A 13,609-nucleotide genomic window follows, 5' to 3' on the forward strand; every position below is an offset into this window, starting at 1 on the left:
AAGAAGTTCCTCATGAGCCAGCAGTGTGCCCTTGTAGCCAAGAAGGCCAATGGTGTCCTGGGGTGCATGAAGAAGAGTGTGGCCAGCAGGTCAAGGGAGGTTCTCCTTCCTCTCTACTCTACCCTAGTGAGGCCACACCTGTAATGTTGTGTCCAGTTTGGGGCTCCCCAGTTCAAGAGAGACAGAGACCTGCTGGAGAGAGTCCAGTGGAGAGCTGCCAGGATGTCTGGGGGACTTGAACAGCTCTGCCATGAAGAAAGATTGAGAGCCCTGGGGCTGTTTAGTCTGGAGAAGAGAAGGCTGAGAGGGATCTGATCAAAGCCTATCAATAGCTGAGGGCTGGGTGACAGGGTGAAGGTCCCAGGCTCTTTGTGGTGGTGCCCAGTGATAGCACAAGGAGCAGCAGGTAGAAGCTGGAACACAGGAGGTTCTTCCTCAACATGAGCAGACACTTCTTTGGTGTGAGGGTGCCTGAGCCCTGGAGCAGGCTGCCCAGAGAGGTTGTGGAGTCTCCTGGTGTGGAGAGCTTCCAAGCCCAGCTGGATGTGTTCCTGTGTGACCTGCCCTGGGTGATCCTGCTCCGGCAGGGGGCTTGGACTGGGTGATCTCCAGAGGTGCTTTCCAAGCCCTGCCATTCTGTGCTGCATTTGAAGCAGCCACATGCAGCTGTGTAGCAGCAGGCCTGCAGCCTGGGAGTGTTTCCCATCCCAGGAGCTGAGGCAGTTGCTGGTTTCCAAGCAGCTTTCTCGCTGGGAAGCTGCCTTGCGGCCAGCGGCTTCGCCGGTCACGTAGAGCTGCAAGTCAGGAGCTGGGCATTGTAGTTTTGTCCCTCCCAAAGCTACACTCTTCTGCTGTCTGAGTCTGTGGCTTTCGGTCCCACTGCTTGTGCACAGCGTGCCCCTGCTGACTGCCTCCCCTGGCAGCACCTCCTGCCACCTGTGCTGCCGAGCTTCTGCCGCTGCCCCGCTGCTCCCGCCCGCCGCTCGGCCGCCTGCCCCCAGGCCCGCCTCACTCTTCCCTCCTGCCCTTCCCAGTGGATCGCATCGTGGGCCTGGACCAGGTGACTGGCATCACAGAGACAGCCTTTGGCTCTGCCTACAAGACCAAGAAGGGCATGTTCAGGACCGTGGGGCAGCTCTACAAGGAGTCTCTCACCAAGCTGATGGCCACGCTGCGCAACACCAACCCCAACTTCGTGCGCTGCATCATCCCCAACCACGAGAAGAGGGTAGGTGCCACAGCCCTCCTCTCCCCCTTTCCCCTCAGAGGGAGTCCTTGCACCCTGCCTGCCTTTGTGTTCTGGGGAAATCAGCAGCCAGGTCTCACAAAGCTTTCATGCTGGCAGGCAGCAAGTCCCTGAGCAGCGTGCCCCCGTGGGCCAGAAAGCCAAGGGCCTGCTGGGGTGTCTGGAGACTTCCAGTACCCATCTGGATCTGACCCAGCAGCTCAAGGGAGGTTCTCTTCCCCCACCACTCTGGCCCAGTGAGGTCACATCTGGAGTCCTGGGTCTAGTTCTGGGCTCCCCATTTCAATAGAGACAGGGAACTGCTGGAGGGAGTCCAGAAGAGGCTCTGAAGATGCTGAGGGGCCTGGAGCAGCTCTGGGAGGAGCAAAGGCTGAGAGCCCTGGGGCTGAGAGCCTGCAGAAGAGCAGCCCCAGAGGGCAGCTGAGCAATGCTCAGCAAGAGCTAAAGGAGCTGTGGGGGGCAAGAGGCTGGGGCCAGGCTCTGCTCAGTGGTGCCCAGGGACAGCACAAGGAGCAGTGGGCACAGACTGGAACCCAGGAGGTTCCACCTGAGCAGGAGAAGAAAGTTGTTTGTTGTGAGGGTGCTGGAGGCCTGGAGGCCTGGAGCAGGCTGCCCAGAGAGGTTGTGGAGTCTCCTGGTGTGGAGAGCTTTCCAACCCCCCCTGGGCATTGTGCTGCTGGGCAAGCTGCTGTGGGTGCCCTGCTGGAGCAGGGGCTTGGACTGGCTGATCCCCAGAGGTCCCTTCCTACCTGTGTCTGTGATTCCCTCAGTGTTTCTTGCATGTTCCCTCATTTAGACAGCTCTCTTTGCAGAGACTAGCCTGGGCCACTTCCCCTGCAGCTGTGGGTGGCTGCAGCTGAGCTGAGTGGTTGTGTTTCTGCAGGCTGGGAAGCTGGACCCACACCTGGTGCTGGACCAGCTGCGCTGCAATGGGGTGTTGGAAGGCATTAGGATTTGCCGACAAGGCTTTCCAAACAGGATCGTCTTCCAGGAGTTCAGGCAGAGGTAACAGCAGGAGCAGCCTCCTGACCTTTGATCAAAGTCCCTTGTGAAACAATTCAGGACACCCCAAACTCTCCCCTGTCCCAAATGGAACAAAATTAGGGGACACAGTCTCAAGCTGTGCCAGGGGAGGTTTAGACTGGAGGTGAGGAGAAAGTTCTTCCCCGAGCGAGTCATTCGTCATTGGGATGTGCTGCCCAGGGGGGTGGTGGAGTCCCCATCCCTGGAGGTGTTCAAGGGGAGATTGGACGTGGCACTTGGTGCCATGGTCTAGTTGTGGGGTCTGTTGGGACAGGTTGGACTTGATGATCCTTGGGGTCTCTTCCAACCTTGGTTATACTGTGAGACTGTGGTACTGTGAAAATCTACAGCCCTGGCCGAGGGCTTGGAGTGGCTCAAACCCGAAGCAGTTAAATGCTAGGAGTTTACTGTAAGGACAGGAGGGGAGGGGAAGTTATTGCAAGGGGACTGGAGCAGGCTGCCCAGAGAGGCTGTGGAGGCTCCTTCCCTGGAGTGATTCCAGATCTGACCATTGTGATCCTGGGCAAGCTGCTGTGGGTGCCCTGTGTTGGCAGGGAGTTGGAGTCGATGATCTCCAGAGGTCCCACCTTCGCCATGCTGGGATTCTGTGCCTGCTCCACACACCACCTGGAGAGGTCCCTTAGCCCAGCTCTTGGTGGCTGTAGCTGCAGGGGTGCTGGAGCTGGTGGCTGGGTGTGAAGGCTTTGCTTTCCTGTCCTTGAAGGTACGAGATCCTGACCCCCAACGCCATCCCCAAAGGCTTCATGGACGGGAAGCAAGCCTGCGAGCGGATGGTGAGTGTCACGCACCAGCCCTGCCCACGCTGACAGGCTGCAGCAGCAGCTGGCCTCCTCCTGCTGCACAACCAATCTGCTTGCTCTCCATCCAGATCAGAGCCTTAGAGCTGGACCCCAACTTATACAGAATTGGGCAGAGCAAGATCTTCTTCCGAGCCGGGGTCTTGGCGCACTTAGAGGAAGAGCGAGACCTGAAGATCACCGACATCATCATCTTCTTCCAGGCTGTCTGCAGGGGCTACCTGGCCAGGAAGTATGTGTGCCTCTGTGTGTGTGTGTGCCCTGCCTGCTCCTGGGGGTGTGTGTGTGTGTGCCCTGCCTGCTCCTGGGGGTGTGTGTGTGTGTGCCCTGCCTGCTCCTGGGGGGTGTGTGTCCTGCTCTTGGAGTTGGAGCATCTGCAGCTCCCTGAGAGGAGGCTGCAGGGAGGTGGGGGTTGGGCTTTTCTCCCTAGTCTCAGGTGGTACAAGGAGAGGAAGCAGCCTGGAATTGTGCCAGGGGAGGGTTAGGTTGGAGAGGAGTAACAATGTCTTTGCTGTAGGAGTGGTCAGGGCCTGGCAGAGGCTGCCCAGGGAGGTGGTGGAGTCCCCATGGCTGGAGGGGTTCCAGAACCCTGTGGCCCTGGCACTTGGGGCCAGGGTTTGGTGGCCATGGTGGTGCTGGGTTGCTGGTTGGACTGGGTGGTCTTAGAGGCCTTTTCCAGGCAAACACTTCCATGACTGTATGGAAATCTTCTCTTCAGGAGGTTGAAGTGAGTTACCTGATAATCTGTGGTGGCATCCAGGGTGTTGGGTGAATTCACCCTTAGAATTTACCCCTTCAATCCTTGCCCATCTCCTGCCCTTAACCTCACCTGAGCCACACCTGCAGCTCTTCGACACCAACAGAGCTGCTGGCAGCACAGAAGCAAGATCTCTCCTCCTGCTCCACTGGAGCCTCTAGAAAGTACTTGGAAAGCTGTTTGGATGAAATTAAAGGGCAGCTCAGAGTCCTGATTTTTATCTTTGTAAGAAACAAGTCTGTAAGAGGAGGAAGAAGCAACATTTGTGGCTCTTGTTTGCAAAGAGGGAATCCAGCTCCAGTGCTGCTCCTTCACCAGCAATCTCCTGGCCAAGCTGTCAGCCCCTGGCTTGGCCAGCAGCACTCTGAGCTGGGTTAGGAACTGGCTGGAGGCTGAGCCCAGAGAGTGGTGGTGAATGGTGCCACAGCCAGCTGGCAGCCAGGCACCAGTGGCATCCCCCAGGGATCAGTGCTGGGCCCCAGCCTCTTTAACATCTTCATTGATGATCTGGATGAGGGCATTGAGTCCATCATCAGTAAGTTTGCAGATGGCACCAAGCTGGGGGCAGGAGTTGATCTGCTGGAGGGTAGAGAGGCTCTGCAGAGGGACCTGGACAGGCTGGGCAGATGGGCAGAGGCCAAGGGCAGGAGACTGAAAACATCCAAGTGCCAGGTTCTGCACATTGGCCACAGCAACCCCAGGCAGTGCTACAGGCTGGGGTCAGAGTGGCTGAGAGCAGCCAGGCAGAGAGGGACCTGGGGGTGCTGGTTGATGGTAGGCTGAACATGAGCCAGCAGTGTGCCCAGGTGGCCAAGAAGGCCAAGGGCATCCTGGCCTGCATCAGGAACAGTGTGGCCAGCAGGAACAGGGAAGTCATTGTGCCCTGTGCTCAGCACTGGTTAGGCCACACCTTGAGTCCTGTGTCCAGTTCTGGGCTCCTCAGGTTAGGAAAGATGTTGAGCTGCTGGAAGGTGTCCAGAGAAGGGCAACAAAGCTGGGGAGGGGTCTGGAGCACAGCCCTGTGAGGAGAGGCTGAGGGAGCTGGGGTTGCTTAGCCTGGAGAAGAGGAGGCTCAGGGGAGACCTTCTTGCTCTCTCCAACTCCCTGAAGAGAGGTTGCAGCCAGGTGGGGGTTGGTCTCTTCTGCCAGGCAGCCAGCAGCAGAACAAAGCATAGGCAGATGATCAGCAGTGCTCAGCATGGGATTGTTTTGCTCTCTTCTCCTCAGAGCCTTTGCCAAGAAGCAGCAGCAGCTGAGTGCCCTGAAGATCCTGCAGAGGAACTGCGCTGCCTACCTGAAGCTGAGGCACTGGCAGTGGTGGAGAGTCTTCACCAAGGTTCCTCCTCCTCTGTGTTCTTCTGTTTTGACTCCTGTGAGTAGGTGGAAGCAGCTTCTGACTTGTCCATCTCCAATCCTTGCAGGTGAAGCCCCTTCTGCAGGTCACTCGTCAGGAGGAAGAGCTGCAAGCCAAGGACGAGGAGCTCATGAAGGTGAAAGAAAAACAGACAAAAGTGGAGGCAGAGCTTGAGGAGATGGAAAGGAAGCATCAACAGGTTTGTGTCCAGGAGCTGCTTTTGCTGTCCAGAGTGTGACTAGCACGAGATCCCATGGGAGGCAGCTGTGCTGGGGGGACAGTTGTGAGCTACAGCACTGAGAATCAGGCACACCAACTCCTTTCCCACTCAGCTGAAACCTGGGATAGGAAGATGTGGCATGAGCCATCCCTCCAGGAAAAGGACAGGCTTAGGCTGGAGATGAGGAACAACTTCTTTGCTGCAGGAGTGGTCAGGGATTGGCAGAGCCTGCCCAGGGAGGTGGTGGAGTCCCAAGCCCTGCAGGTGTTCCAGAACCCTGTGGCCATGGCACTTGGGGCCATGGTTTGGTGGCCATGGTGGGGCTGGGCTGCTGGCTGGACTGGGTGAGCTCAGAGGGCTTTGCCAACCCAAACAGTTCTGTGAACACCAAAGTGTTTTCCAGCCTTTCCAGGGGAACTTCAGGAGCAGTGCTGTTTGCTGTGTTCAGGGTAGGAGGCTTCTGTGGTGGGCACATGCTGTGGAAGGCAGGATAAGGGTGATAGGTGCCATTGGTATGAGCTCAGAGGAGCTGAAGGGCTCAGCAAGGACAGGCCTGTGTTCATCACTGTGAGTGTTTTGAGAGGGGCTGGAGCTGGAGTGGAGAGCTGGAAGGGCAAAACAGCAGTGCCTGATGATCACAGGGCTGGCAGGTCTGTCCCATGAGGAGTGCCTAAGGCTGCTGGGTTTGGCTTGGCCTGGAGAAGAGGAGGCTGAGGAGCAACCTCATTGTTCCCTCCAGCTTCCTGAGGAGGGGAAGTGGAGAATCATAGAATCAGTAAGGTTGGAAAAGACTTCAGAGGCCATCAAGCCCAACCTGTCACCCAACACCTCCTGACAACTAAACCATGGCACCAAGGGCCTCATCTACTCTCCTCTTAAACACCTCCAGGGATGGGGACTCCACCACATCCCAATGGCCAATCTCTCTTTCTGGGGAGAACTTCTTCCTCACCTCCAGCCTAAACCTCCACTGGCACAGCTTGAGACTGTGTCCTCTTGTTCTGGTGCTGGGTGCCTGGGAGGAGAAACCAACCCCCACCTGGCTACAACCTCCCTTCAGGTAGTTGTAGAGAGCAATGAAGTCTCCCCTGAGCCTTCTCTTCTTCAGGCTAAGCAACCCCAGCTCCCTCAGCCTCTCCTCACAGGGCTGTGCTCCAGACCCCTCCCCAGCTTTGTTGCCCTTCTCTGGACACCTTCCAGCACCTCAACATCTTTCCTAAACTGAGGGGCCCAGAACTGGACACAGGACTCAAGGTGTGGCCTAACCAGTGCTGAGCACAGGGCACAATGACCTCCCTGCTCCTGCTGGCCACACTGTTCCTGATGCAGGCCAGGATGCCCTTGGCCTTCTTGGCCCCCTGGGCACACTGCAGGCTCATGTTCAGCCTACCATCAACCACTACCCCCAGGTCCCTCTCTGCCTGGCTGCTCTCAGCCACTCTGACCCCAGCCTGTAGCACTGCCTGGGGTTGCTGTGGCCAATGTGCAGCCCCTGGCACTTGGCTGTGTTCAATCTCCTGCCCTTGGCCTCTGCCCATCTGCCCAGCCTGTCCAGGTCCCTCTGCAGAGCTCTGCTACCCTCTAACAGATCAACTCCTGCCCCCAGCTTGGTGTCATCTGCAAACTTGCTGCTGATGGACTCCATCCCCTCCTCCAGATCATCAATAAAGCTATTGAACAGGCTGGGGCCCAGCACTGATCCCTGGGAAGGAGGTGCTGAGCTCATCTCCTCAAGAAGCCAGGAAAGGACATGAGGGAAAGCTGCATTGAGGGAGGGTCAGACTAGGATGTTAGGAGCCATTTCTTTACCCAAGGGGTTGTTCAAACACTGGAACAAGCTTCCTAAAGAGCTCTTGGATGCCCCAAGCATTTAAGAGGCATTTGGACTGTGCCCTGGATAACACACTTGGACTTCTGCTCACCCTGGAGGGGTCAGGCAGTTGGAGCAGGTGACCACTGTAGGTCTTTCCTAGCTGCAGTATTACACAGCAAGAGGTAATGTCTGGCAGTGACTCCCAAGTGCCAGCTTCAGCCCAGCTACCCATGGCACTGCTCTGCCACTGTGCAAGGCTGAAGGTGAGGAACAGTCCAAGGAACAGGCCCTTCCCTCATCAGAAGAGGGCAGGTGGAGCAGGGGCAGTGGGGTTTGTTCCTTGAACTGTGGGGACATGAGTGCATATTGCTGTGGCCCTGCTGAGAGCTGGTTTCCTGGGGCCCTCACTACAAGGACATTGAGGGGTTGGAGTAGGTCCAGAGAAGGTCATCAGTGCTGCTGAAGGGTCTGGAGCACAGGGCTGGGGAGGAGCAGCTGAGGGGCCTGGGGGTGTTCAGCCTGGAGAGAAGGAGGCTGAGGGGAGACCTCATTGCTCTCTGCAGCTCCCTTAGAGGAGGCTGCAGTGAGGTGGGGGCTGGGCTCTGCTCCCTAGTAGCAAGTGCTAGGACAAGAGGAAATAGTCTCCAGTGTGGCACCAGGGGAGGTTGAGGTTGGACACCAGAAGAAACTCCTTCCCTGAAAGGGTTCTCAAGGCCTGGCCCAGGCTGCCCAGGGGGGTGGTTGAATGCCCATCCCTGGGGGTGTTTAGAAGATGCAGAGATGTGGTGCTGAAGGACATGGCTCAGCAGCAGCCTTGCTACCAAGAGAGAAGAGCTAGAGAATGGTTGGCCTGTATCTGAAAGGCCTTTCCTAGCCCTAATGATTCCATGGTTCTGCCTGCTGGATTTGTGGTAAATGCCTCTGCTTTGGGTAGGAACTGGAGCTGAGCTTAGCCTTTAGGTCACTTTGCAGTTGTCCTGTGTGCAGCCTCTCCTGAGGGACTTGGAAATACTCTTTCTACTGCTTTCTTGCCTGTTGTGTGTGCTTGCAGCTTCTGGAAGAGAAGAACATCCTTGCTGAGCAGCTGCAGGCCGAGACAGAGCTCTTTGCAGAAGCTGAGGAGATGAGGGCTCGCCTGGCTGCCAAGAAACAGGAGCTGGAAGAAATCCTTCATGATCTGGAGTCCAGGGTTGAGGAGGAAGAGGAAAGAAACCAGATACTGCAAAATGAGAAAAAGAAAATGCAGGGTCACATCCAGGTATGGTTCTGGGTGCTGGAGAGGGAGAAGCATGCAACAGGACAGTGAAGGGGGGGAAGCTCCCTCAGCATCTCAGCCTGGGATAGGGAGAGGGTGAGGGGCAGTGGCTTTGAGCTGGGAGAGGAGAGATTGAGGCTGGAGAGCAGGAAGAAATTGCTGAGAGTGAGGGTGGGGAGAGCCTGGCACAGGCTGCCCAGGGAGGCTGTGGATGCCTCATCCCTGGAGGTCTTCAAGGCCAGGAAGGTTGTGGAGGCTCCAACCCTTGGAAGTGTTCAAGGCCAGGTTGGATGAGGCCTTGAGCAGCCTGGGCTGGTGGGAGGTGTCCCTGCCCAGGGCAGGGGGGTTGGAACTGGATGAGCTCTCAGATCTCTTCCAACCCAAACCATTCTGTGAGTCTGATCTCCACAGTATGGAGGAATTTAGCTCCTTAGCAGCATGTGTGGAATAAAATCAGGTGGGATGGTTGTCCCTTCCTCTGTTCAGTGCATTTAGCCTCTTGTGCTCTGCAGGCACTTGAGTGTGGGGAGAGAAAGGGAAGTCACAATGCCCTGGGAGCTGCTGTGCTTGCAGGGAGTGTGGAGAAACTGGGAACTACTCCTTGGGGCTTCCCTGCTGCCTCCTAGAAACACAGACTGCTGGGAGGGTGTCACTTCTCAGAAGTGTTCCTTTGGGCCAGAAATCCAGCCAGGATCATGAGAAACAGCTCTCCTTTGACTCCTGAATGAAACCAGCTTCATCTCTTCCCAGCTGCCAGGCTCTGGGGTGGTGTTGTGCAAAGCTGATGGTTTAGCTGCTCCCTTTTGAGTAATAGGGAAGAGGGAATAGCTGAGAGCTTCACCTTTTGCAATATCCAGGGTGCTTGAGGGGGAAATAAACCCCAAGGCTCCCAGCCCCTGGTGCCTTTTGGAAGTGTCCATGAAGGTGTGACTGAGAACCTTATTTCACATGGAGAGAAGCACACTGGGATCCTCTCCTAAGGGAAGTGGAGGGTTTGGGATCCTCTCCCAAGGGAAGTGGAGGGTTCCCCTGCACTGGGCAGGTTAAGATGCAGCTTGGCAAGGTCCTGGCCAGCTCATTTCAACTCTTCTGTTACCTAAAAACCTGAACCAGATGATCCTGCAGCTCAGGAGGTTCCCCCTCAACACAAGGGGGAACTTCTTCCCTGGGAGGGTCCCAGGGCCCTGGAGCAGGCTGCCCAGAGAGGTTGTGGAGTTTCCTTCCCTGGAGCCTTTGCAGCCCTGCCTGGATGTGTTCCTGTGTGACCTGTGCTGGGTTCTATGCTCCTGCTCTGGCAGGGGGGTGTTGGACTTGCAGATCTCTTTGGGTCCCTTCCAACCCCTGACATCCTGTGAGCCTTGGGATCCCTCCCCAGCTGGCATGCTGTGGTATTGCTCCTCTGGGCACATCCAGCTGTTTGTGGCAGGATCTGAAGGGTTTCAGCTGTGACCCTGAGCTGAGATCCACACTGATGTCAGGAGGGGTGCCCTGTGGTGGCTCTTGCACGTTTCCCAGATGCCCTATCCAGGTGCTGGGAAGTCCTTGTCCTAAAGCCTGATCTGATTTGGTTGTCACCAAGTAGAATTTGTTATTTTTTAGTGTGGAATGAGGAAGGTGAAGGACTCTGAGTGCCTGCTTCCTAGGCAGCACACCTCAGCCAGAGCTCTCTCCTCAGCTCCGGAGAGGCCACACCTTGGCTATGGTGCCCAGGTTTGGGCACCTCAGCACAAGAGAGATGTGGAGGTGCTGGAGCCAGGGCAGAGCAGGGCAAGGAAGCTGGGAAGGGCCTGGGGAAGAAATCTGATGGAGAGCAACTGATGGAGCTGGGGCTGGTTAGTGTGAAACAGAGGAGGCTGAGGGGAGACCTCCTGGCTGTCTACAGCTACCTGAAAGGAGGCTGTGGAGAGGTTGGTGCTGGTCTCTTCTCACAGGTAATTAGAATCATAGAATCAATAATGTTGGAAAAGACCTCAGAGATCATCAAGTCCAACCTGTCACCCAACACCTCCTGACAACTAAACCATGGCTCCCAGTGCCACATCCAATCCCCTCTTGAACACCTCCAGGGCTGGGGACTCCACCACCTCCCTGGGCAGCACATCCCAATGGCCGATTACTCTTCCTGGGAAGAACTTTCTCCTCACCTCCAGCCTGAACCTCCCCTGGCACAGCTTGAGACTGTGTCCTCTTGTTCTGGTGCTGGCTGCCTGGAAGAAGAGACCAACCCCCACCTGGCTACAACCTCCCTTCAGGGAGTTGCAGAGAGCAATTAGTGACAGAACCAGAGGGAACAGCCTCAAGCTGCCACTGGGGAGGTTTAGACTGGGCAGTAGGAAACATTTTTTCCCAGCAAGAGTGGTCAGGGGTTGGAATGTGCTGCCCAGGGAGGTGGTGGAGTCCCCAGGCCTGGTTTGGATGTGGTGCTTGGGGCTGTGGTTTAGGGGTGACCCTTGCAGAGTAGGGCTCTGGGTTGGACTTGGTGACCCTGAGGGTCTCTTCCAACCTGCCTGTTCCTGTGACTGTGTGCAATCCAGAGCAGAAAAGGTTCCATCTGTGTCACATGGCCTTGAGTTTCCTTACCAGTGACCCTACCAGGGACTCCAGCAGAGCCTTGGAGTGTTGGTGAGGGCAGGTGGCTCTTCAGAAGCACCCATCTGTGTCAGCCAGTGAGCAGTGCAGCAGGGTGGCTGAGCTGGAGGGTGCTCAGGGGCAGTTGCCTTTCTTCCCAGGACCTAGAGGAGCAGCTCGACGAGGAGGAGGGAGCTCGGCAGAAGCTGCAGCTCGAAAAGGTGACAGCTGAAGCCAAGATCAAGAAGATGGAGGAAGAAATCCTGCTGCTGGAGGACCAAAATTCCAAATTCTTGAAGGTGAGACCAGGATTCATGGTGGAGGTTGTGCACAGAGGTCATGGCAGTGCCAAGGGACAGCTCCCAAGAACTGGTGACTGCTCTTCATTTAGCAGTGAAGTTTGTGCCTGAAGACTTGTGGGGTTTGGACAGCTTGGGACAGGGAGAAGCTGAGACCCTGAGAGATTCCTTAGGCCTTCAAAAGGGAAGTATTTCCCCTGCAAGCTTTCCAATGAGTGCCCAGTCTAAGAGCTGGAAGGTGTTACTCACAGTTGATAAGTCTGAAGAGCAGGATCCAGAGCCATCCAGAGGGGTGAGCAAGGAGAACCTCATGAGGTTCAATAAGGTCAAGTGCAAGGCCCTTTACCTGGGTTGAGGCAATCCTTGACAGAAGTCCAGGCTTAGAGGGGGATGAGATTGAGAGCAGCCCTGCAGGGAAGGACTTGGGGGTGCTGGTGGGGGAGAAGCTGGACAGGAGCCAGCAATGGGCACTGGGAGCCCAGAAGGCCAAGGGCAGCCTGGGCTGCATCCAAAGCAGTGTGGCCAGAGCTGGAGAGAAGGATCCTGCCCCTCTGCTCTGCTCTGGGGAGACCTCACCTGCAGGGCTGTGTCCAGCTCTGGGGCCCCCAACACAGGAAGGACCTGGAACTAAAGGAGTGGGTCCAGAGGAGGCCATGAAAATACATCATCAGGGCTGGAGAAGCTCTGCTGTGGGGACAGGCTGGGACAGTTGGGGCTGTGCAGCCTGGAGAAGAGAAGGCTCCAGGCAGACCTTAGAGCAGCCTTCCAGGACCTGAAAAGTGCTACAGGAGTGCTGGTGAGGGACTTTTGACAGGGGCTGGGAGTGACAGGGTGAGGAAGAAGGGTTTGAAATTGGAGCAGAGCAGATTTAGATTGGATGTTAGCATCAAGTTCTGCACCTTGAGGGTGGTGGAACCCTGGAACAGGTTGCCCAGGGAGCTGGCTGAGGCCCTGTGCTTGGAGATGAGTGCAAGGTCAGGCTTGACAGGGCTCTGAACAACCTGATCTGCTGAGTGCAGGGGGGTTGGACTGGATGAGCCTTTGGAGGTCCCTTCCAGGCCAGCCCATTCCATGAATCTCTGGCTACCCTTGCTCTCTGCCAACACTTCCAGAGGGGTACAGCAGATGCTCTCCTCCAGCCAGGCCTCCCAGGTGGTAAATTCACCTTCTTGGAAATCAAACAACTGTTCCTGTGTTATCCCAACTGCTCCTTAATCCTGCCAGGTCAGGCACTCAAACCTGTGAGCTCTCTGGATTGCCTCTGTTGGTGGTCCTGAAGTTGTTCTCCTTTCTCCCACCCAGGAGAAGAAGCTGATGGAGGATCGGATTGCTGAATGCACTTCTCAGCTGGCTGAAGAGGAAGAGAAGGCCAAAAACTTGGCCAAGCTCAAGAACAAGCAGGAAATGATGATCACTGATTTGGAAGGTTGGTTCTTCTTGGAAGCTTTGTCCAGAGGAGGCCACAAAGATGACCCCAGGGCTGGAGCACCTCTCCTGTGGGGACAGGTTGAGAGTTGGGCTTCTTCAGCCTGGAGAAGGGAAGGCTGCAGGGAGACCTTGGAGCAGCCTTCCAGTACCTGAAGAGGGCTCCAGGAGAGCTGGGAAGCTATCCTGACAAGGGCTGGGAGTGCCAGGATGAGGGGCAATGGCTTTGAGCTGGGAGAGGGGAGATTGAGACTGCAGATGAGGAAGAAACTCTTTCAAGTGAGGTTGGTGAGACCCTGGAACAGGTTGCCCAGGGAGGTTGTGGAGGCTCCAACCCTTGGAAGTGTTCAAGGCCAGGCTGGATGAGGCCTTGAGCAGCCTGGGCTGGTGGGAGGTGTCCCTGCCCAGGGCAGAAGGGTTGGAACTGGATGGTCTTTAAAGTCCCTTTCAACCCAACCCATTCTGTGAATCTTTCTTACCACATTTACCTATCACCAGCATGGACACTGTGCTGGAATGGAATGGGACCTGCTCCAAAGTGTAACCTCTGTGTCCATGCCTCAACAGCTCTTAATTTATCCACACCTTGAAAAACAGCCTTGTTCCTTCTGGCTGCTCAGACTGTCTCCTGCTTAGCTTCTTAGGGTCCATTGCTGAGAATCCACTTCATTTGCAGACACACTGCAGGCTCTGCTGCTGCAGCCAGTCCCCCCTGGGGCCAGGGGCAGCCAGTCCCCCCTGGGGCCAGGGGCAGCCAGTCCCCTTGGGGCCAGGGGCAGCCAGTCCCCTTGGGGCCAGGGGCAGCCAGTCCCTTGGGGGCCAGGGGCAGCC

At 56.4% G+C, this 13,609-nt stretch overlaps 1 protein-coding gene across 1 annotated transcript in view; it reads left to right on the forward strand.

The window, feature by feature from the left end:
* The window catches only part of MYH10 (myosin heavy chain 10), a 154,935-nt gene that overhangs the window by 112,680 nt on the left and 28,646 nt on the right, over positions 1 to 13,609 (forward strand). Inside the window, exons 17-25 of the mRNA XM_054171087.1 lie at positions 1,035 to 1,228; positions 2,130 to 2,251; positions 2,994 to 3,063; positions 3,159 to 3,319; positions 5,072 to 5,180; positions 5,266 to 5,397; positions 8,283 to 8,489; positions 11,216 to 11,353; positions 12,656 to 12,779. Of these exons, the coding sequence (XP_054027062.1) occupies positions 1,035 to 1,228; positions 2,130 to 2,251; positions 2,994 to 3,063; positions 3,159 to 3,319; positions 5,072 to 5,180; positions 5,266 to 5,397; positions 8,283 to 8,489; positions 11,216 to 11,353; positions 12,656 to 12,779 (1,257 nt within the window). The remainder of the gene's footprint in view (positions 1 to 1,034; positions 1,229 to 2,129; positions 2,252 to 2,993; positions 3,064 to 3,158; positions 3,320 to 5,071; positions 5,181 to 5,265; positions 5,398 to 8,282; positions 8,490 to 11,215; positions 11,354 to 12,655; positions 12,780 to 13,609) is intronic.

The sequence above is a fragment of the Dryobates pubescens genome, chromosome 20 (genome assembly GCF_014839835.1).
Source record: "Dryobates pubescens isolate bDryPub1 chromosome 20, bDryPub1.pri, whole genome shotgun sequence".
Classification (NCBI taxonomy): domain Eukaryota; kingdom Metazoa; phylum Chordata; class Aves; order Piciformes; family Picidae; genus Dryobates; species Dryobates pubescens.